Source organism: Fundulus heteroclitus, chromosome 3 (genome assembly GCF_011125445.2).
Source record: "Fundulus heteroclitus isolate FHET01 chromosome 3, MU-UCD_Fhet_4.1, whole genome shotgun sequence".
Classification (NCBI taxonomy): Eukaryota; Metazoa; Chordata; class Actinopteri; order Cyprinodontiformes; family Fundulidae; genus Fundulus; species Fundulus heteroclitus.
In genome coordinates this window covers 39,005,950-39,027,673 of record NC_046363.1, presented here as the reverse complement: position 1 = coordinate 39,027,673, position 21,724 = coordinate 39,005,950, and the positions used below count along the sequence as shown (strand labels likewise).

Sequence of the window (21,724 nt, the reverse complement as noted above, 5' to 3'; positions counted from 1 at the left end):
GTCCAATGAGTTACAGACATTTCCCAATAAACCTTTTTACTTCACCCTCAACTCCGTGTCCAAACCTGTCTTTTGTCTCGTGTCAGTTCTGTCCAGTTTGGCCATTCACGGAAGGAGCGTTGAAGGAGGGAAGTTGTTTGCTTGTTGTTGGCGGGCTAGCGCTTAGCTCTTCAGCCTGACCTAACTAACAGCGTGTGGAGAGAATGCTTGGGGTTTCTGCGGCCTAGCAGAAACACGCATGTGTGGTCAGGACTGATGTCCATTCAATAGTCTGATCGTTCAGCTTGTCTGGTGAGGGGAGACATCCACCGTCTCGCGTCTGCTTTCCTGCAACAGCTGACAACAATGAACAAAGCTGTTTCGGTTATCTGTACTTTGCGGCTGGTTTGCGCAGCAGTCAGAGTGAAAATTAGCTCTGTCCCAGTGTGTTGTTTATCCGGATTCAGTCAGGTCCTCTATTGAAGCCGGCGGACGACATTAGCAGACCCTGGATCAAGCATGGCTGGTCCAGGCACCTTCCCTCAGCTGTTGGCTTGTGTAGCGGTCATGGGCCCATGCAGGGCCCATAATCTGAGCATCTTGGAGAAGAGAGCCGGTAGCAGAAGAGAAGAGCTGAAGAGATGTGCTGTGACTTTTATCTGTAGGGAGTGGTCAGAGCTGACCTCCAGCTGAGAGAGAGTGACGCCATCCTTTCTGACTGTGTATCCTTTGCAGGAGGAGTGGGATTCCTTTGTCATCTCTTCCATTGTTCAGAATTCAATCTGAGATCAATTATTCATCATGGCGTTATTATAGCATAACACAGTCTAAGATGGTTTGAAATATTTCACTTGCTCCCAGCCTTGGTAATCGGTATACTGCATCTGCTAATTTAACATGACTAACCTCAAACTTAATTTCTTTTAAATGATAAAAGTTATTGAACCCCATATTTTTGATTTTGGCCACAACAGTCAAGGGAACAGTTCTGCTGTGATAGCTGAAGGTTATCGAACCACCTTTTCTCTAGACCAGTGGTCGCCAACCCGTCGATCGCGATCGACTGGTAGGTTTCAGTGTCCCGATGATCCTAGGAGCTATGCTGTCAGGGGCTTTAAGCCCCTAGTAAGGTCACCCAAGGCAGACAGGTCCTAGGTGAGGGACCAGACAAAGCGCAGCCCAAAAAGCCCCTTATTATGAGTACAATTATTGGATCTTGTGTTCCCTCGCCCGGACGCGGGTCACCGGGGCCCCACTCTGGAGCCAGGCCTGGAGGTGGGGCACATTGGTGAGCGTCTGGTGGCCAGGCTTTCGCCCATGGAGCCCGGCCGGGCTCAGTCCGACGAGGCAACATGGGTCCCCCTTCCGATGGGCTCACCACCTGTCGGAGGGGCCAAAGGGGTCGGGTGCATTGTGCAACGGGTAGCAGTAGAGGGCGGGGACCTTGGCGTTCCGATCCTCGGCCAAACAGCAGTTCAGGTTACCCACCCTTTTTGGAGTACTTGGAAGGGGTACTGGAGAGTGCCCGTCCTGGGGACTCCCTCGTTTTGCTGGGGGACTTCAACGCTCACGTGGGCAATGACAGTGGGACCTGGAGGGGCGTGGTTGGGAGGAACGGCCCACCTGATCTGAACTCGAGTGGTGTTTTGTTGTTGGACTTCTGTGCTCGTCATGGATTGTCCATCACAAACACCATGTTCAAGCAAGGGTGTCCATATGTGCTCTTGGCACCAGGACACCCTAGGTCGCAGTTCAATGATCAACTTTGTTGTCGTTTAATCTGATCTGCGGCTGCATGTCTTGGACACTCGGGTGAAGAGAGGGGCAGAGCTCTCCACCGACCACTACCTGGTGGTGAGTTGGCTCCGATGGCGGGGGAGGAAGCCGGTCCGACCGGGCAGGCCCAAACGTACTGTGAGGGTTTGCTGGGAACGTCTGGCAGAGTCCCCTGTGAGACAGAGCTGTAACTCCCACCTCTGGGAGAACTTTAAACACGCCCCGAGGGAGGCGGGGGACATTGAGTCTGAATGGACCATGTTCCGCGCCTCTATTGTTGAGGCGGCTAGTCGGAGCTGTGGCCGCAAGGTTGTCGGTGCATGTTGCAGCGGCAACCCTCAAACCCGCTGGTGGATACCAGCAGTGTGGAAAGCCGTCAAGCTGAAGAAGGAGTCCTACCGAGCTTTTTTGGCCTGTGGGACTCCGGAAGCAGCTGATGTGTACCGGCAGTCGAAGCAACAGGAGGCTCGGCTGGTCGCCAAGGCAAAAACTCGGGCGTGGGAAGAGTTCAGAGAGGACATGGAGAAAGACTTCCGTACGGCTTCGAAGCGATTCTGGTCCACTATCCAGCGTCTCAGGAGGGGGAAGCAGTGCAGTACCAACGCTGTTTACAGTGGGGGTGGTGTGTTACTAACCTCGACTCGGGACGTCGTGTTTCGGTGGGCAGAATACTTTGAAGACCTCCTTAATCCCACCAACACATCTTCCATTGCGGAAGCAGAGCCTGAGGACTCTGGGTCGGGTTCTCCCATCTCTGGTGCTGAGGTTGCCGAGGTTGTTAAGAAGCTCCTCGGTGGCAAGGCCCCGGGGGTGGATGAGATTCGCCCTGAGTACCTTAAGGCTCTGGATGTTGTGGGGTTGTGTTGGTTAACGCGGCTCTACAGCATTGCGTGGACATCGGGGGCAGTTCCTCTGGATTGGCAGACTGGGGTGGTGGTCCCCCTATTTAAAAAGGGGGACCGGAGGGTGTGTTCCAACTACAGAGGAATCACACTCTTAAGCCTCCCTGGTAAGGTCTATTCAGGGGTTCTGGAAAGGAGGGTCCGTCGGATAGTTGAATCTCGGATTCAGGAAGAGCAGTGTGGTTTTCGTCCTGGCCATGGAACATTGGACCAGCTCTATACCCTCAGCAGGATTCTGGAGGGGACATGAGAGTTTGCCCAACCAGTCTACATGTGCTTTGTGGATCTGGAGAAGGCATTCGATCGTGTCCCCCGAGGGATCCTGTGGGGGGTACTCCGGGAGTATGGAGTACCGGACCCTTTAATAAGGGCTGTCAGTTCTCTGTACGACCGGTGTCAGAGTCTTGTCCCACAGTGCTTGAACAACAAAAAAAACTTTCCATATCTCAGCGTAGAGCCACAGGGAGAGTCGTCTGCATTGTACATGGCTTTGCTGCAATCCCTCATACTGAGCAAGCATGAAGCGACAGTGGGAAGAAAAACTCCCCATTAACGGGAAGGAAAACCTCTGGCAGAACCGGTACTCAGTATGAACGGTCATCTGCCTCGACCGACTGGAGGTTACAGAAGACAGATCAGAGACACAACAAGAGAGACAAAAAAGCACAGAAGCACACATTGATCCAGTAATCTGTTCTACATTAGATGGTAATAGCGTGTGAGCCGTCTTCTCTGGATGATGTCACAGTTAACAGAACGCCAGACCAGGTGTACCTACTATGAAGATAAGAGAGAGAACAGAAAGTTAAAGCAGAAATGACAACACATAATGCATAATTGAAGAACAGTAGAACTCTATAGAGTGAGAAAATTAGATCCTGATATCCTCCAGTAGCCTAAGCCTATAGCAGTAAAACTATAAAGGTAGCTCAGAATAACATGAGTCACTCTAGTTATAAGTTTTGTCAAAAAGGAAAGTTTTAAGATTAGTCTTAAAAGTAGATAGGGTGTCTGCCTCACGGACCAAAACTGGGAGTTGGTTCCACAGGAGAGGAGCCTGATAGCTAAAGGATTTCCCTCCCATTCTACTTTTAGAGACTAATAATAAGTATAAATAAATAAATTGATAACTTTTACTCAGAACTTAAGAACTTACCTTGAGGGGTTCAGACGATTGGTCCGACCTGGAGGCAGTGCAAGATGATCATAACTACAGCTGCCATCCCTCTCCTGGTGATTTTTTTTAAACAAATTAAACTCCATATTTCTTTCTTAAAGATAATTGAGTTATAAGTTTATTTAGCTTTTCCCGAGATAATTTCAGTGGGTCATTACATACATTTTTATTAGAGCTGTCAAAATCAATTTGTTAATGAAAGGAAATTAATCTGAGAAATTAATTTCTGCACATACATGTGATCGCACACTGTCTCTTTCTCCTGCATTGTTTACATTTAAATTGTTTACTGTTAAGTCACTGCTGCAATTTATCCTGTAATTTACTGTAATTCTCAAGCTGTGTGCAAACGAAATTTCGTTCTGTACGCACTCAACTTTATTTGTCAAAATGACAAATAAAGTTGTCTAAGTCTATTTGTCACGATTTGTCTATGGATAAACCCAGAACCACACACACGGGACTGGAAATGAAAGTCTTTATTGAAGGTTTGATGGGATGGAGGGTGATGTAACCAGTGAGGTAGAACTGCACAGGAACAGGGTGATGGTGTTGGCAGGAGCTGACGGCCCGGAGAGAGACTTCTTGGAACCTTCCTTGGCTGAGGGCAGCCACATAAAGCTGTACCTATAGTTGCATTGAGAATTGTGTTAAAATAAGAGTTTTGTTTGGTAAATGTTGATTTTAATGTGACTTAGGGTTAGGGTTGATGCTTCAGGAGATGATCATAACACTTGATAAGACATTACTTTACTTTTGTGTTGAGATTAATTGAAGTTGATGTATTGATGTGACGCTATGGCCAGTTTGATATGCTACTTACAATATTTTCTTTGTTGCATTAATTTGTCCAGTTGGACCAAAACATTTTATGTAATTCAAAAACAGCTGATTTATGAGTTCATTTATGAATAAAAGGCTTCAAGTTTGAAGTAGAATCTGGGCTGTTTTTCTTGCAACACCTCTACAGGTAGATCTTGCTTCCCACCAAAGTGGAGGTGGGGGATCTTGGGCTTAAGCAGCTCATGTTCAGAGAAAGGGTGGTTCCTAGGAACCTTGAGCAATTCACACTGGACAGTCCTGTTCCCTTAATATCAAATATTTGGGGCTTTTAATAAAAATTCTATACAAAACACAGAAGACCACCCAATACTGCGGTTACTTTTCAGATGTTACTTAACTGTCATGGTGGGTTAAATTCAGAAGTTTATACATTTGGTTGGAAAACTGGTGGCATTTCCACAAAGAAAGGTGAAGCGCTAAACTAATAACAGATCTTGGAACCAAATTGGACAACCATGTGATGTTTGACAAGGCAACCTAATCCTAGGTGGCTTTGGCAAGAAGCCTAACACCATTTAGAGCAAGTCAAACTATTTCAAAATAAAAGCCTAGGATTTTAGACAGTGAAGCACACCTGGGGTCCGTTCTTCGTACGTTGCTTAAAACATCTGAGATCAAATGACAAATCCAAGATGATTTCATCCGGCTAATCATGATCCGGCTAATTGGGTTCTTCGAACACACCTGTTGTTTACGATTAGTATGGCTGGATTGAGTTATCTGAGACAACTGCGCGTTCATGCGTTTGTTTAAAAGGGGAAATGTATCGATAGTGGAAACAATGATCAGCAGCGCTGCTATTGGCTGTTCAGCATGGCCAAAGAACACCCACAGTTTTTCTCTCAAGCAGAACACGAGCTTTTAATGGAAGGTTATGCCGAATTTGAGTCATTAATTAAAACACCTCAAAATCTGTTAAAGCCAGGAGAGAGGGCTGACAAAAATCAGCAGACAAACGTGTAAATACTGTCCATGGTAGATGTTTCTCTCACTTTCTACAGTATGAATTTTTGCATTTTAATAATTTGATATTTACTTTGTTCTTTTATATTGGAGCCTCCACGGGACCCACTAGAACATGGGGACAAGTAAAAGTGAAATACAAGAATATTCTACAAAATGGTAGCCTTTAATTATACTTTATTTTAAAAAGGCACTTATGTCAAGAGATCCAAATTTCAGTGTCATTCCTTAGACACTGGAAGTAAAGGACGCATGCAAACTGGGAATTTTAACAAAAAAAAATCTTTATCCATAAAAAAAAAAAAAAATGAAAATTTTCCTTTTCCAAGTCATCCACAGTTTACACGGTAAAACTGTATTGCTCCGTGTCTAGATAATCCATCCATAGTTTTTTCTACAGTTTTTCTCAAATGCTAAAACACAAAAGCCAATCCTCTAAACCAAATGAACAGTTGTCTAAACACATTTACTAAATCTAGCCATCATTTTCCAATATCATAAACACATTTCACATGAAGACACAATTCACAAAACACAATCCTCCATTCACATAAATCTTAACACATTTTTCCTTGCTAAAACACAGGTTGCAAAAGAACTCTGCTCATATTCTCAAATGAAAGCTCATGTGATGCAAAATGCTTGCCACAGTCAGCAATATTTGAACAAAATGAACACACCTGGCGTCATTCATTACACACAACGACTCAAAATTGAAAACACCTGTTGCTAATGCTGTGACCACATGTATAAAAGCAAGTTCAGAGTGCACAGTTTGCTGAAGATTCCAAACAAATACAATGGATGAAGGCAGAGTCAGGGGAAGAGGTAATCGCGTCAGAGGAGGAAGAGGAGCAGGCCAAGGAGGAAGAGGAGCAGGCCAAGGAGGAAGAGGAGCAGGCCAAGGAGGAAGAGGAGCAGGCCATGGTGGAAGAGGAGCAGGCCATGGTGGAAGAGGAGCAGTCCAACAAGGGAGAGAAGGTCCAGGAGGGAGAGCAAGACAACCTCGTACCATCATTACGGACGAGATGTGAGCAACAGTCATTGACCATGTCATTGTCCATGGCATGACAATGGCTGAAGCAGGACTAAGAGTCCGTCCAAACCTGAGTAGGTTCACCGTGGCCACCATTATCAGGGCATTCAGACAACACAACAGGTATTGTACTCTATTGCTTTCTTTGTCACAATACAATTTTACAAGCCTGTGAAAGTAGTCTATTACAGTTTCAAATCAGTTGTTACTGTATTGTAAAACATGTCAATTGACGACACGTTTCTTTCTTTAGAGTTGAAAGACTGCCATATAGAGGTGGGCGGGTTGCCATATTTACAGCAGCACAAGAAACCCCCATTGTGGATATGGTTCGTGAGAACAACCTCATCAGACTCCGGGAGATCAGAGACAAAGTCATTGACGATAATGTGAACTTTGAGGGCATTGATGATGTCAGCTTGGCCACAATAGACCGAGTTCTCCGGCGCCAAAAGATGCGGATGAAACAAGTCTATAGGGTTCCCTTTGAGCGAAACTCTGCACGACACAAAGACCTACGTTACGAGTATGTGCAAGTAAGTATACATCCATGTTCACAGTACAGTTAGTAAACATACTGTGTTGCTCAGTGGCCTACATTACTTCTGGACAATACAGTAATATGCTACCTGATTGACTGTTGTTCTGAACACCTGTGCACTTTCACATTTTCACAGAGGATATTACAGTTGGACGCGATGGCCAGACCCTCATGAGTACCTCTTTCTGGATGAGGCTGGCTTCAACCTGCACAAACGAAGGCAAAGAGGCCGTAACATCAGTGGCCAAAGAGCCATCACTGAGGTTCCTGGCCAACGGGGGGGGGGGGGGGTAATATTACTGTTTGTGCGACTATGGGTTCGGAGGGGCTTGTCCACCGGCAGGCTGTCCTTGGGTCTTACAACACCCAACGTCTCCTAACCTTCCTAGAGGAGCTAAAAGATATCCTCCTGGACCGCCAACAACACCATCCTGGGCCCGAACATCCCATTTATGTGATCATTTGGGACAATGTACGCTTCCACACAACAAACCAAATCAGTGAGTGGTTCACCACCAACAGTAACCACTTTTTAAACATCTGTCTGCCACCCTACTCCCCTTTCCTGAACCCTATAGAGGAGTTCTTCTCATCGTGGAGATGGAAGGTTTATGACAGACAACCATACACTAGAGAAGACCTCCTAAGGGCAATGGAGCTGGCGTGTGTTGACATCCCAGTGGAGAACTTCCAAGGATGGATCCGCCATTCCAGGGCGTTTTTCCCACGGTGCCTGGCAAGAGACAATATAGCCTGTGATGTGGATGAGGTGATGTGGCCTGATGCAGCTCAGCGACATGATGCCGCACAGTGATTGTGGTGTAAATACTGTAAAATGAATAAAAAAAACTTCACACCCTGATCATGTTTTCAAGAGTACTGTTGTGTGCAATAGATTCTGCTTTTGCAGTGAGTTGTGTTACAGTAGTGTACAGAATTTACTAGAGATTTATACCCTTCATATGAAACTCACAAATCTAAATGCCCAATCCTCTGCAGAACTCTAAGAAGATCCAGAATTGTAAAGTTTCTAAAAAATATGCATTGGCAGTAAAGAAACAAAGAACCTTCTCACAAATTGAGCATTGTGTTTTCAATTGTTTTGCTGTAGTGTGTAATGATGTGTATAGTGTTTACATTTTTGAAAGCTTCGAGCTGCTCTTTGGGTGTGAAAGTTTTAGTTTTGAAGGGAGAAGGTGTGGTTGTGTTTATGTAGCTTTAGAAAAGGGTGTTGTGTTTAGACATTGGAGAACATGGACGAAACATTTGTGAAATGTGTTTTAGCATTTGAGAAAAACTGTAATACAATATACGGCTACCCGAACAAATCTTACTATAGGATAAAAAGCAAACCATCATACAAATAACTTAAATATTTTCTATTTATGGCTCTAACACCACTTTTTCCTCTATAAAAGCCACTGTTAAATGAAGTGTTTATAACAGCCACCAAGAAAATCTCTCTACAATTACACTGTCGCGCTGCACTAAAGGATCCTGTCTATTGCGCAATACGCGATTAATTCAAAAAATTCTGCAAATTATTCTTGCACCTTCCGCAACAGGTTGCAATCGTAAAAATGGACATGGCTACGACAGACTTTGCCATCTCCTCCGCTTATACAGCTGTGATCTAATCTCGTTTACATGAAATAAGCCTGCTCTGGAGCAGATTTAAGCTGGCGCGCATGTTGCTGTGACAAGTGCAGGAAGTCTTTCGAAGAACCAAACGATCCAAGATCCTGCTGAGTTAGTGACGTACGAAGAACGGACCCCTGAAGGTCATGTTTAAAAGCAAAATAGCCAAGCATTTTAGTCAACATATAAACAGAAGTCCAGCACCACTGCTTAAACCAGCAACAATAGAGTGAATTAGAACAATGCTGGTTTCCTCAGGAGTAACACTTGGCTGCTTTTCTACAGCTCACTTTCTCTAGAATGAAACCCCAGGAAGTCACAACTGACTTCCAGTTTAGATACAGTCACTGCATCTTCCTTTTAAAAAAAAAAAAAGGTATACTATGCAACCGGGGTTGATTTTCCAGCAAGGCTCCCCCAGAGGGTGAAAGTAAAAGTGCACTGTTGTAAAGCTGCTCAGCTGTTCTGGTTTCTCCGTCAAGCCAGGCGCGGTTGTGTTGAGCTTAGCAGACAGGCAAACGCAATGCAAAAGGAAAAAAAAAGTTCTCGCCGTAAAGCAAGACCGACTCTCGCGGTCTTGCACGAGACTTCTGAGCCTGTGGGTGCAGGCCGAGGGCTCCTGCAATTGCAAGTACGGCATTTCCCCCACAGACCACCAGGGCAGCCGAGAAGACCTTTGTTCGACCTAAAAGGACTCATTTAATCATCCAAAACGGTATGGAACACATCAACTGAAAAATGTTGCATAGTATGCCTTTAATCTGATGGGGGGGGGGGGGGGGGCCTACCCACACAGAAACAAAATTGATGGCATTTGTCAGTGGGAGGAGTAATTTCAATAAAAACCCACAAACAAGTCTCAAAGTCAGATTTTTTTTATTTTTATTTAAATAGGTAGTGTTTCAGAAATTGTTGCAGTTCAGGATTACTCAAGTCTGGAACCATAAACCTCAACCTCACAGAGAGTCAGGTACTCCTTCCTCCATGGGATGACCACGTTTACATAACGCCCTTCCATCCCACTACATTCAAATTCAAGGCTACCTCTGGGAGCAGAGATTGTAGCACACCTAGAGAGAAAAAAAAAAAATTAACTAAGTCAGTTTTATGACTAGAAGGGCTGTTTCTTCAGTGACCAGTTATCTGAAAGTCAAGGCTCTCGCTTTTTATTTTAGACCCTACAGACATTGCAGTTTAGTCAATTACCTGGGATTGTAGTTGCCATTGTTGACAAGGGAATCTCCGATACGGATCTCCGCACCATTGAGTCGTTGTTGAAAACTGTCCCTGTTGACAATTTTGATGGAAGACACTTTGTGGGTGGTGCGCAGATCCAGCCTCCACCAGGGCCTGTAGTCATTTTTCGTATGTGAACAGGATGCCTGCTCCCAGTTATTGTTACGATTACCATCAATGGCATTATATGGCAAGCCAGACCCATACAGGGATGACTGGGTTGCTTTGCCATCAAGTGCTAGGTTCTCACCTGCAAAACAGTAGGATAAAATAAGAGTTAATGCCATGTGTTAAAGAAATCTTCCAAACTGCTTCACCTCCTGGATATTTTTTTTGCCTCATTGTCACATCTGTGAAGTCGAGTCAGTGGCTGAGGTACACTGCAATTAGAAGTTGGGAGTTTACAGGCATCTTAATGAGGCAGATCTCTTAATGGTGCAAGTTTCAGTATTGCAGCAGAGCTACCTACTAAGGTGAGCTTTGCATTTCCAAAGTTCATAAGCTGAAGCAAACATTTGTTCAGCACCATTTACAGATGCTACTTTAAACATCCTGTAGTGTTGCAGCAGAAACAAAGTCACCAGCTGGGTTCTGCAATGAGACAAGTTTAACAGTTACTCCCATCCCCCACAAATATTCAGGTTGTGATGGGTTTTCTAGGGTGGGAATAGATCTTAAAAGTTTAAGTCCAGGAGACTGCAGAAGAGGGCTCATCCAGCGAACCAATTAAATACATTTCAGTGTAAATAAGTGCAGTGTCAAGCAAAGAAATCAAAACTTTGCCAAATCCTTACCAGTTGGGGCCAGGTACCCACAGACCTCCACTTCACAGAGTGTTAGAATCCTGCTTGGACCAGGCAGTAAAATGGTTACATAACGTCCCTCCACACCTTCAGGAAGCTTTACAATAAGAGTGGGCCCTTGAATGGAAGAAACTGTAGCAACCCTAGTAGAAATCCAAGAAGAAGAATTTTATACATTTATCACACATGTCATAGTTAAACTGATGCAGATCACTCACAAAGGGTTTGAAGCACCCTCATCCTTTGAGGAGTTGCCAATGTGAATTTCTGCCCCGTTGATCCGCTCTGCACAGCAGTCCTGTCTGTTTGTGATGCTGATCTGGTCGACTACGTAGGAATCCAGCAGGTCCACCCTCCACCAGGGGTTATCATGTGCTGTGGTGTGGGTGCATGAGCCTTTTCTAAGATCAGGATTTCTGTTACCATCAATAGCATTGTAGGCATCAACAAACGCATCCCAGTCTCCTTTGTAGCGCCAAGACTGTGTTGCCTTGCCCCGTAAAGCCACATTTCCTGGACAAGACAAAGAAAATCTGAACGTAAACAGCATATTCCCACACATTTAGATTTTAGCAGCTTTAAAAAAAAAAAAAAAAAAAAAAAAAAAAAAAATAGATGTGGAACTGCAGTCCTTACCATGTGGTGAGGTCATGCTAGTGGAGAGGCCCTTATTTGAACTACAGCTAGGGTTACAAAAAAATGCCCAGGGCACCAAGCCATCTAAACATATCCCCCAGCTTTTAGATGATTTGGAATAAATGGCTCATCTTCACCGTGCAAGGCACCTGGACAGGTAAGATGACTAAGGCTTGTCAAGTTTTACGCATCTTAAAATGCAGGCCATCATTAAATTTAAACGGCATGTTTTCTGTGTAGGAGCTAAAATTTCAGTTGCTTTAACTGTGTGTGTTGCGGGGCAGGGGTAGTACTTCCCTAAAGACAAAAGCTTAGTTTGAAGTAAAATTTACTTTTAAGTACCTCTAGTGAAAGCAACATTTGTGAACACTAACATAATTAGATGTAGGGCCCAACAACAAAAATGTTTGAATAAATCATCTGATACTTACGACATTTGCAAGAGAAGCATGTAGGCAAGAACAGCAATAATTGAAGGACTAGAATAAACCCCATTCTTTATGCCAACAACTACAGAGCAGACAGAGAGCTTTCAGATGAGCTTCCATGTTGAACAATTCATTTTACTGCTGTTAAATAGCCCTGAACCACAGCAGGTAACAGCACTAACACACCTGAATCAAATGATTGAATTACTTTGTCAATCAGTGGGGTCCGCTTCATTTGTCAGCTGGCAGAGTAGATTGTGCGGTTTAACTGAATTCCTGCTGTTCAATACCTGTTCAGATTTGGATAAAATGTTGATTTAAATAAAACAAAAAAGGACATCTTAAATAATCCATAAAGTCTTTCAGTCTGCAGACCACAGGCAACCCCAGGCTTTTTATTTAACCACCATGGTAATCTACTGTATATTCATCATTGTCCGATAAAGGTGGCAAACTCCAGCTCTTGAAGACTGGAGTTTGCCAGTTAAACATCAGTTAAATGCTTTTCTCAGTTTTACAATGTGATTATAGGATTTCAATTAAATTAATTTATTTTTAATTTATTTCTTTTTAAAATTAGTTTCACACTCTTCAGCAGTGGTCCCGTTGTTTTAGGGTGCTGTAGAAAGTAGAAAGTCCACTTCAGTTTTGTATTTTTTTAATATGAGATCAAACTGCTTCAGTTCTACTTTGTTATAAACATAACACGATGAAGGGGAACATTTGCTTCGTATTTTACTCATCAATAAGCACATTTTTAGGGAAAGCTGAAAACATTTCTATAAAGCAGAAATAGTGCAAAAAAGTGAAGTGATTTGTTGCCATTATGCACGTTAATCACCTTGGGAGCCATAAACCTCAACCTCACAAAGAGAAAAGTACATTTTCCTGCAGGGATTGATTACGTTTTTCTAGCATCCACAAAAACGTTGAATCTGAGATCACGGCTCACCTTTCAGGAGAAACCAACTTTTATTTTAGTAAACCTTTCATTTATAATTTGTTCATGGAAAGCATGCATTATTTTGGCTGTTACAAGTAAGAATTTATGGTATATAGTGGGTTTATATAAAGTATGTATATAACTGATACGAAAGTGAGATTGCCACAAATTATAAACTTTTATGTCTTCCTGCTTCTCAGTGAAGGCAGACACTTTCCTTTACTGTTATCTCCTCTCTCTTTCCCCTCTCCCTGTCTGTTTCTATGAATCTTTTTGGATAAATCGTGATTTATGGATCTGGTAAGCTGGTCTCTGAATGCAATTGATCAAATTTTCTGAACCAGAAGACTGGGGGATTGAAAAGCCCTCCCTGTGCCTGATGGGACATGTGCAGCTGGACAAACGGTGAATGAAGGATTTTGTGTCTGTCTATTTTGTCAGTCGAGGATGTAGAAAATGTATAAAAAATTGGATTTATAACATATTTATTTTGGAGCTGGTGGTTACCTGGATTATAGAGAAATTCTTAAAATGTCTGCAGCTGTTTCGGGCCATGTCAAGGGTGTCTGAACTATGTGAGGGATATATCAATTACCAGCACTCCTGAATAGGGATGGGAATCGAAAACTGGTTCCTGTTCAGAACCGGTTCTGTGTTTTTCAATTCCGTGGCACCGTTTGGCAGCTCGCTAAACGATTCTCTTTTCGATTCCGTTGTGCTGCGGCTCTGAGCAAGTTACGCAAGTTACGTCACGTTTTTACGCAAGTTACGTCGCGTTTTTTACGTAAGTTACGCACACGGCATTCAGTAAGCAAGTACGACGTGACCAGGCGAAAAACCAAACATAAAAAATGCCGCCCCATCGGGGGAAGCGGTCGAAAGTTTGGTTTCATTTTAAGGAAGAGAAAGATGGCAACGAGGCGTTTTGCAATCATTGCAAAATGGCATATACATCCGCGGGAGGAAATAGATCCAACAGGCAGAAACACCTGCGCACACAATATGGCATACAATTTAATGAATGCCGTGTTTTTGATTCTTACCGAACAGAAGCAACTCTGGTGGTAAGTAGCTAGTTATACATCACTGGCTGTGCTTAATGTGGTGCCCAGTAAATCATATGCCATCTCTGGAAATAAACCAATTTCCTACCTCTCTTTGGGGTTATTAAGGGTGCCTTTCTCGTTAATCCAGCCCTTCATTGGTAGCATGTTTAATTAGAACTACTGGTAGCTGGAATTCTTACATGATTCTAGGCATTGCAATGGATGTAACAAAACATGCTACGAAGTTGCTCCACAGTTCAGGGAGCGAGAGAAAGGTGACACTTGTTTATTTAAATCAGGGGGAGATGAGTTTATTTCCCAAAATTGTACAGTAATGCTTTTTCATTAAACGGATGGCTTCTCCTTTAGATTTAGATGACTGAAGTTATCTAAATAGAGATTAATAAGCAACAAACTTACATTTTCTTGTATTCTAAACAACTCATCTACTGTATTTAAGTTTGATCTTATATTCCTTTTTTTATTTAAACAAAGATAAATGTTACTCCAGTTGCACATTTGCTGTGGACATCTTGACCTTGTTAGTTTGTAAGGTTGTGTGATAGTTAAGTAAACAAAGTTGATGCTCATCATCAAACTGTTTGTTCTCCTTTTTTCCCCAAATTGGAATCGAAAAGAGAATCGAAAAGGAATCGAATCGTTTCACAGAATCGATAAGGGAATCGGAATCGTGAAAATCTTTTCAATTCCCAACCCTACTCCTGAACAATTTTGGCTGTATTGGGATTGCCATTTAGATGTACCAGTAAGATTTTAAGGCAGACAGAAAAACAATAGTCTGCCTGGCCAAAAATGCTATTATGAAACTCTGGCCTTGAAAGGCAAACCATCTCAATGTCTCCTAGATGTTATGTAAACCTTTTACCTGGAACAGGGTGCTATTGAACTGCCAGATAATGTCACTATCAGACTCTGGCTGCGACAGTCATCCGACACTACATCTATGCTTGTAGTGTCAGAAAGGTCATATGACAGACCTCAAGCTGTAGCTTTATGAATAGAAGCAATTAAGCTTTGAATTTTTAGTGATGAAGCTCGTTCTGGTAAAGCTATTATGCATAGAAGCATTTCTCCTATTTTAGCTGTGGTTTAGAAAAGTCAGCTCAGAGACCTTAAGATGTAGCTTTCAGTAATGTATAAATAGAAACAAGCTTTGAATTTTTAGTGGAGGCTTGTTCCAGTGAAACAATAAAACAAAGTCATTTTAATTGTAGCTTTAGAATAGACAAAATTACTTTAGATCACAAATCCAAGAATATTTAGTTTATGAATAGAAACAAGTCTGTATTTGTTAATGTATGAAATAAGTCAAGTCAATGATTTACTTAGCCTATTTGTTATTGTAATTATTTTCTGTTCATGTACAGCACTTCAATCGTCTTATTACTGCAAAGGGCTATATAAATATACTTGCCTTTCCTTACAAGAATATCAGCTACTTTTTTGATGGGTGTCAGAGTCAAACACTGGCTAAAGGACGAACATGTCAGTTATCTCTATAACTCACACCATCCCATTAATTGCATACCAAATATAGCCAATTGGTTAAGGTTGAAGATAATAGCTTATAATTGGACCCAACCTGAACTATAACATTTCCATCTTTATTTGCTTCTGTGTCCTTTGTGTTGCACCTAGACATGTAATGAATGCCCCTCTTTTTCCTGGATATTAAATGTGAATAGAGCTTTAATTCATTAAACACGCTTTGACTTGCCAGTCTCGCTTTTAACAGTTAATGTTTTGCTTTCTTCCAAATACCTTCATTAAAGATTATTTCCATTGACAAGAAAGGCTTCATTACCTGCCATTGCCAGTCTAGTCATGTGTTCCATTGATGGCTTCTTTCATGTTTAGCTCAGGGTTTATTGGACTTGGAGTTTCGTTACCTTACTGATAAAACCTGGTTCTGAATCCAAAACCGTTCAGTATGACAGATTGAGGTAGAACTACTAGGCTGTGTTCTACTTGGGGCATTTCAGCCAATCCCTCTGAAACAGGGGCCCTGAGTCAAATTCAAGCAAAGTACTCCATGAAACTCTGCTTGGTAGTAAAGTTGGTTGGGTGAACCCTGGGTTTCTTTAGCTGAGATCTGCATATGGAGATCAGAAAGGGTGTGTCCTTTTCTGGGGGAACTTCTTGATCCTAGAAGGCAAGTATGCCGCGAAAAAGTTAGGAGAGGTTGGTTAAGCGGTGATTAATTTGAGCGTTCCAGTTTTTCAAGTCATCTTCATTCTGCCAGGCTTTGCTTGTATGAGGGCATGTTCACATTCTGTGAATACTGAAAGCACTTTTGGACCACCTCAAATTTCTAAACTTGAATATCACGACCTGTACATCTCAGTATGAGAGTGCAGTTGCCACAAATTGTTCTATTCTAGTGGCAACTGCTCCCCCCCCCCCCCCCAGACGCTGGCAGAGGGATGATCAGGTATTTTTTACTCACGCCATCCTTTTAATTGCATATATTGAAAGATCAATAAATGCTTTAGTTGGTTAAGGTTAGACAACTTATAACTGGACTTACTGCTCAATATCTCAAGAACCCACTCTGATTACCAGTTCAAATTCTTTCATTCCCTGCAGCTTCCTTTTGATCCAATTAAAAAAAATTTCCAGAGAGAAAAAGTTTAAGGAAGCCCACATTTCATTTTAAAAGAAAATTTCAGAGATCTCACATAATGGTTGACATGTCAACCAAAGGCAGCCATTATGCAGAATGGCTCACTTGACCATCTTACGCCACTGCCATTTGGATGGACTTTTTAGATGCTCAACAAAAGATTGCCTGGATATTCAGCCATTTGCTTTATGGAAACAAAAAACACCAGTCTCAAGTAATTTTTCCTCTTTTAATTCAACAGATGCTAACATTTCAGAAATTGTTGTAATACAGAATTACACAAGTCTGGAACCATAAACCTCAACCTCACAGAGAGTCAGGTACTCCTTCCTCCATGGGATGACCACATTTACATAACGCCCTTCCATCCCATTACATTCAAACTCAAGGCTACCTCCGGGAGCAGAGATTGTAGCACACCTGGAGAGGAAAGTGATATTATAAGCACATTGAAGCCATCATTATGCCTTCAGGGGCAGTTCCATTTGTGTCAAATTCTCTAAATGTAGTCTTCACTTTGATTTAGTCAAACACTAGAGACATTGCAGCTGAGCCAATTTCAAATACCTGGGATTGTAGTTGCCATTGTTGGCAAGGGAATCTCCGATGCGGACCTCAGCACCATTGAGTCGTTGTTGGAGAATGTCCCTGTTGACTATTTTGATGGAAAACACTTTGTGGGTGGTGCGCAAATCCAGCCTCCACCAGGGACTGTAGTCATTTTTTGTATGTGAACAGGATGCCTGCTCCCAGTTATTGTTGCGATTACCATCAATGGCATTATATGGGAAGCCAGACCCATACAGGGATGACTGGGTTGCTTTGCCATCAAGTGCTAGGTTCTCACCTGCAAAAAAGTAAAACCATTTGTTGGTTAAACAAATAAAATTGAAAATGTGAAGCAGTCCAGGCACTTGAGGTTATATCAGTGGCGAAGGGGCATTGCATCTTAGCAACTCTGAAGACATATTGTAGTTTTAAACACTACAGCAGAGCTACCTACTAAAGTGAGTAGTGCAATTTTAAAGCTCATAATGTGATACACTTCAGCATAAATGTCTGAAGCTAAGTAAAAGGCAGCTCGGCCATATCCTTACCAGTTGGGGCTGGGTACCCACAGACCTCCACTTCACAGAGTGTTAGAATCCTGCTTGGACCAGGCAGTAAAATGGTTACATAACGTCCCTCCACACCTTCAGAGAGCTTTATAGTAAGATTGGAACCTCCTTGAATTGAAGAAATTGTAGCAACCCTAGTAGACAAGCAAAATTAGTTTTATACATGCATCATGTATGTCATAGTTAAACTGATGCAGATCACTTACAGAGGGTTTGAAGCACCCTCATCTTGTAATGAGTTGCCGATGTGAATTTCTGCCCCGTTGATCCGCTCTGCACAGCAGTCCTGTCTGTTTGTGATGCTGATTTGGTCGACTACGTAGGAATCCAGCAGGTCCACTCTCCACCAGGGGTTATCATGTGCTGCGGTGTGGGTGCATGAGCCTTTTCTAAGATCAGGATCTCTGTTTCCATCAATAGCATTGTAGGCATCAACAAATGCATCCCAGTCTCCTTTGTAGCGCCAAGACTGTGTTGCCTTGCCCCGTAAAGCAACGTTTCCTGGACAGAAGAGAAATTCTTAATGTAAATAGCATATTCCCCACACATTTAGATTTTAGCAGCTAAAAAGCCAACTCAAAGTCTGAAAATATGGAACTATATAGTCATGAGGTAACACTAGTGGGGAGACCATTATTTGAACTACATCCAGGACTTGACCAATATACAAGGCAATGGCACCTGGCTGTATTAATATTCCACCCCCCTCCCTTCCCTAATTTTAAATATGATATAGAACTTTAGAAGTGGCCCATCTTGGCCATGCAAGTTTCTTCAAGGGCTGCATTACACAGAGACTAAAAGGCTGTCAAACTAAAACTCAAGTTGCTTAAGAGAATGACTTCCCTAAAGTCAAAGACTTTATTTGAATTAAGATGCATTTTAGGTCTCTCCAAAGCAAGTACAATTTGTACACACTGATATAATTAGATGTGGAACCCAACAACGGCAAAGTTTGAAAAAAAAAAATCATCTGATACTTACGATATCTGCAAGAGAAGCATGCTGGCAAGAACAGCAGTAATTGAAGGACTACAATAAACCCCATCCTCTATGCTAACAGCTACAGAACAGAAAGAGAGGTTTCAGATGAGCTTCCATGTTGAACAACTAATTTTACTGCTGTTAAATAGCCCTGAACCAATGCAGGTAGCAGCGACTAACACACCTGAATCAAATGACTAAATTACATGTGCAGTCAGTGGGTCCTCTTCATTTGTCCGCTGGCAGAGTAGATTGCTCACGTCCACCTGTTTTGATTTAAATAAAATAAAAACCAATGTCTTAAATAATGCATAAGGTCTGTCAATCTGCAGACCACACTCAACCCCAGGCTGTGTATTTAGCCACCATGGTAATCTATATTTATCATTGTCCGATAAAGGTGGCAAACTGCCAGTTAGAAAAACATTTAACTGTCAGTTAAATGTTTTTCTCAGTTTTTTGTTTTTTATTGTGTGTGATTATGTGCTTTTAACTAAATTAGTTGTATTTTTTCTTTAAATAAATGTATACTCTCCAACAGGGATGCCATTAATGTAGGGTGCTATGTTAAAAGTATAAAGTTTTTTTTCAGTTTTATTTTTTAATATATGATCTAGCTGCTAGGGCCTCCCTACTGAAGCTGCTAAAATCAGAGTTAAAGTTAATACTTTAATTCTGATTTTTTTTCCACAAAATAAATGAATCTATTCTTAAACTGACAATTGACCATATGACTTTTTCAGACAGTATTTTACTGCATTGTTATTAGACTAACCATGGAGTAAAACACATATATTAAAACAAGCAGTTCAAACTACTTTTAGGGTAAATATTTACATAAAAGACACAGATATAGTGTCATTTAAAAGTTTCTCTTCTTGTAAATAATGTTTCATCTGACACCTTTTGTGCTCTACCACCACCATTATATTGAGTGAAGTCAATTGAGCAAATTATTTTTAAAACAACACTTTTTTAAAAGTGTTTTATTTTCCACACTGCTTGGCATCGAGAACGTGTTATTTGAATACCTAGCAAATGTCGCTCGTTGTTAGCTTTTATAGCTAATTTGGCCTCATTTCCAATTCATCAAAACAAACCTTGGTTATTAAACATACATATTAACACTGAATTGTGATATGACTGCATTGTTTGTTTTTTTGGTATCTTGATCTTGACTGGATGTTACTGGCCTAGTTAGAGTTTCTAAGGTATTTTTATACTTTATACTTTTGTCACAAGTATTTTTGTCACAATCCCTAGGGGTTTGATTTTTTTCTTTTTTTTTTTCTTTAGGTTTTTTCTTTTGACAAATCATTTTTGTTACTTTGTTCCTCAAATACTAATACAGTATTACCAATCAACAGGATTACTAGATAAACCATTGTAATATATTCTCTTTCTTCCATATTTTCCCATAGCTCCCCATTCAACCACGGAAACTTTATACATCTCACTAACTTTTCATATAAAATGAAGTGCCACATTCATATGTATTTCTATCAAGCCTGAATATGCTGTAACCATCTATTGCCAGAGCTGTATCTTCTTTAATTTAATCCAAGTGTGTCTCAGTAACAGCCATTATTTCAATGTTGGATTTTGATAAGATAGAAGATAATTATAAAACTTTATTTTTAGGCTACATATGTCATGTAGAGCAGTTTCCATTCATTTTATGGGTCTCTGAAACACCATATTAGTAAAAATGGTTGATATAAAGTGTATTTGGCCCTAATAAATACATATACAGAGCAACAAAATAAGCTTCAAGTGGTACTGCGAAGTGTCTCCGTTTGTCATTGCTACAGTTACTTGGAGTGTCCAATAGGTGCCACTGTTGTTCTAAGTTTTGAGGGTTCTATACTTCATGCACAATAAAAAATGGTTAATAAACAAAACAGCTGGACTTCTATTTTGAAGCTGATGGTGTTTTGCTTCCCATCCAGGAAGCTTTCTCAATTCAAAATACCGGAAGTAGTGTGGAGTTTCAAGCTTTATATGAACTTGCATACTCTAATGTGTAAAAAAACTGTAAATACTAAGTATATTGTGTATGTGTGTCATGTTATTTGTTTGTATCCTAAGCCGGTGGTAAAACATGGTGACAATAAAACATTCTTGATGACACATTTTGCATTTAAAATGTGACACTGGAGGGTAAGGATAGCTACAAAAAAGGGGATTGCTGCACAGGTTTTTAAAATGAAATTTGACACTGTTGCAAAGGGCAATGTGATTTCACTGGACACGTTCAGAGACATTGGCAATGAAGAAACTCTGCACAAATCACACAAACAGGTGTTGTGCCAGTTCAGACGTGACAAAAGCGGGCATCAATTCAGGATGTAACGGACTGCGTTACCCATGATGCAATGTGGTCAAAATGGCCACCAACTCCCATCACGCAACACGGCAAAATGGCCGCCGATCAAGATAAGGTTGCTATGGTGATGGCTATAAAAGCCGATCACACACGACAACCTTCCTTCTTCCCTGGCTGTTAGCCAACCCGAGAAGACACAGCTGTTTCCGTTGGGGTGATTCCCCGCCACGTGTTCGATTGCTCGCTGGACCGAGATTTTTCGACGCAACGGTTATTCCCTGCTTGTTATAACAGGAGGTCGACTTAAATAAGTACTTTTAAATTCCCTCTGATCAAAAGACTGAGAGACGCCGGATTTCCCAGTGATCGAAGAGGACCCCCCTTTGTCTGGCCAACAAAGCGACTGTTGAACCCGGAGGAAGAAACGAAGCAGCTTCTCCCCCGTCCCGCTGCAGCCTGCGGACAACTGCGCTCGTTAAGGCGCGTCCAGAAAGCCACACTCGGAGCGCTCCGGACCAGCCCCGAGGCATCTCAAAGTAACGGAGTCTCCCCTTTTATTTCTGTCTCACCAACAGGGTGTTTAGAAGTGCCTGGGCAGGCGTAGAACTTTGTAGGTGTTGGTTAATGCTTTTATTCCACGACGAAGTTGGAATTATTTTGCTGAACATTTTCTTTGTATGTGCATGCATTTTACAATTGATTTGC

General features: G+C 41.9%; 2 protein-coding genes across 4 annotated transcripts in view; both read right to left on the bottom strand.

Annotated features, from left to right (window-relative positions):
* Positions 1-9,727: 9,727 nt before the first annotated feature.
* On the bottom strand, positions 9,728-12,092 carry LOC118562667. Its single transcript, XM_036135355.1, has 5 exons — positions 11,962-12,092; positions 11,113-11,407; positions 10,886-11,037; positions 10,062-10,341; positions 9,728-9,925 (listed from the first exon to the last, which is right to left on the bottom strand). Exons 1-5 carry the CDS (start codon positions 12,023-12,025, stop codon positions 9,781-9,783), a joined length of 936 nt encoding a protein of 311 aa, XP_035991248.1. The 5' UTR covers positions 12,026-12,092; the 3' UTR covers positions 9,728-9,780.
* A 4,716-nt stretch (positions 12,093-16,808) lies between these two features.
* The window catches only part of LOC105935534 (fucolectin-7), a 44,595-nt gene continuing 39,679 nt past the window's right edge, over positions 16,809-21,724 (bottom strand). For 2 of the 3 annotated variants that reach the window (XM_036135346.1, XM_036135347.1), the window contains exons 2-5: positions 17,916-18,210; positions 17,689-17,843; positions 17,159-17,438; positions 16,809-17,011 (exon numbers count right to left, since the gene is read on the bottom strand). In XM_036135346.1, the coding sequence (XP_035991239.1) occupies positions 16,867-17,011; positions 17,159-17,438; positions 17,689-17,843; positions 17,916-18,210 (875 nt within the window). In that variant the 3' untranslated portion in view covers positions 16,809-16,866. Of the gene's footprint in view, positions 17,012-17,158; positions 17,439-17,688; positions 17,844-17,915; positions 18,211-18,693; positions 18,835-21,724 lie in introns of those variants that run through there. The other variant, XM_021323312.2, reaches the window with a different exon arrangement.

Coding starts and splice junctions, on each gene's coding strand:
- LOC118562667 (XM_036135355.1), bottom strand. CDS start 12,025: ATGGGGTTTATTCTAGTCCTTCAATTATTGCTGTTCTTGCCTACATGC. Junction 10,342..10,885: donor TGGGTACCTGGCCCCAACTG/GTAAGGATTTGG, acceptor ACTGTTTTGCAG/GTGAGAACCTAGCACTTGAT. Junction 9,926..10,061: donor AATGGCAACTACAATCCCAG/GTAATTGACTAA, acceptor TTTTCTCTCTAG/GTGTGCTACAATCTCTGCTC.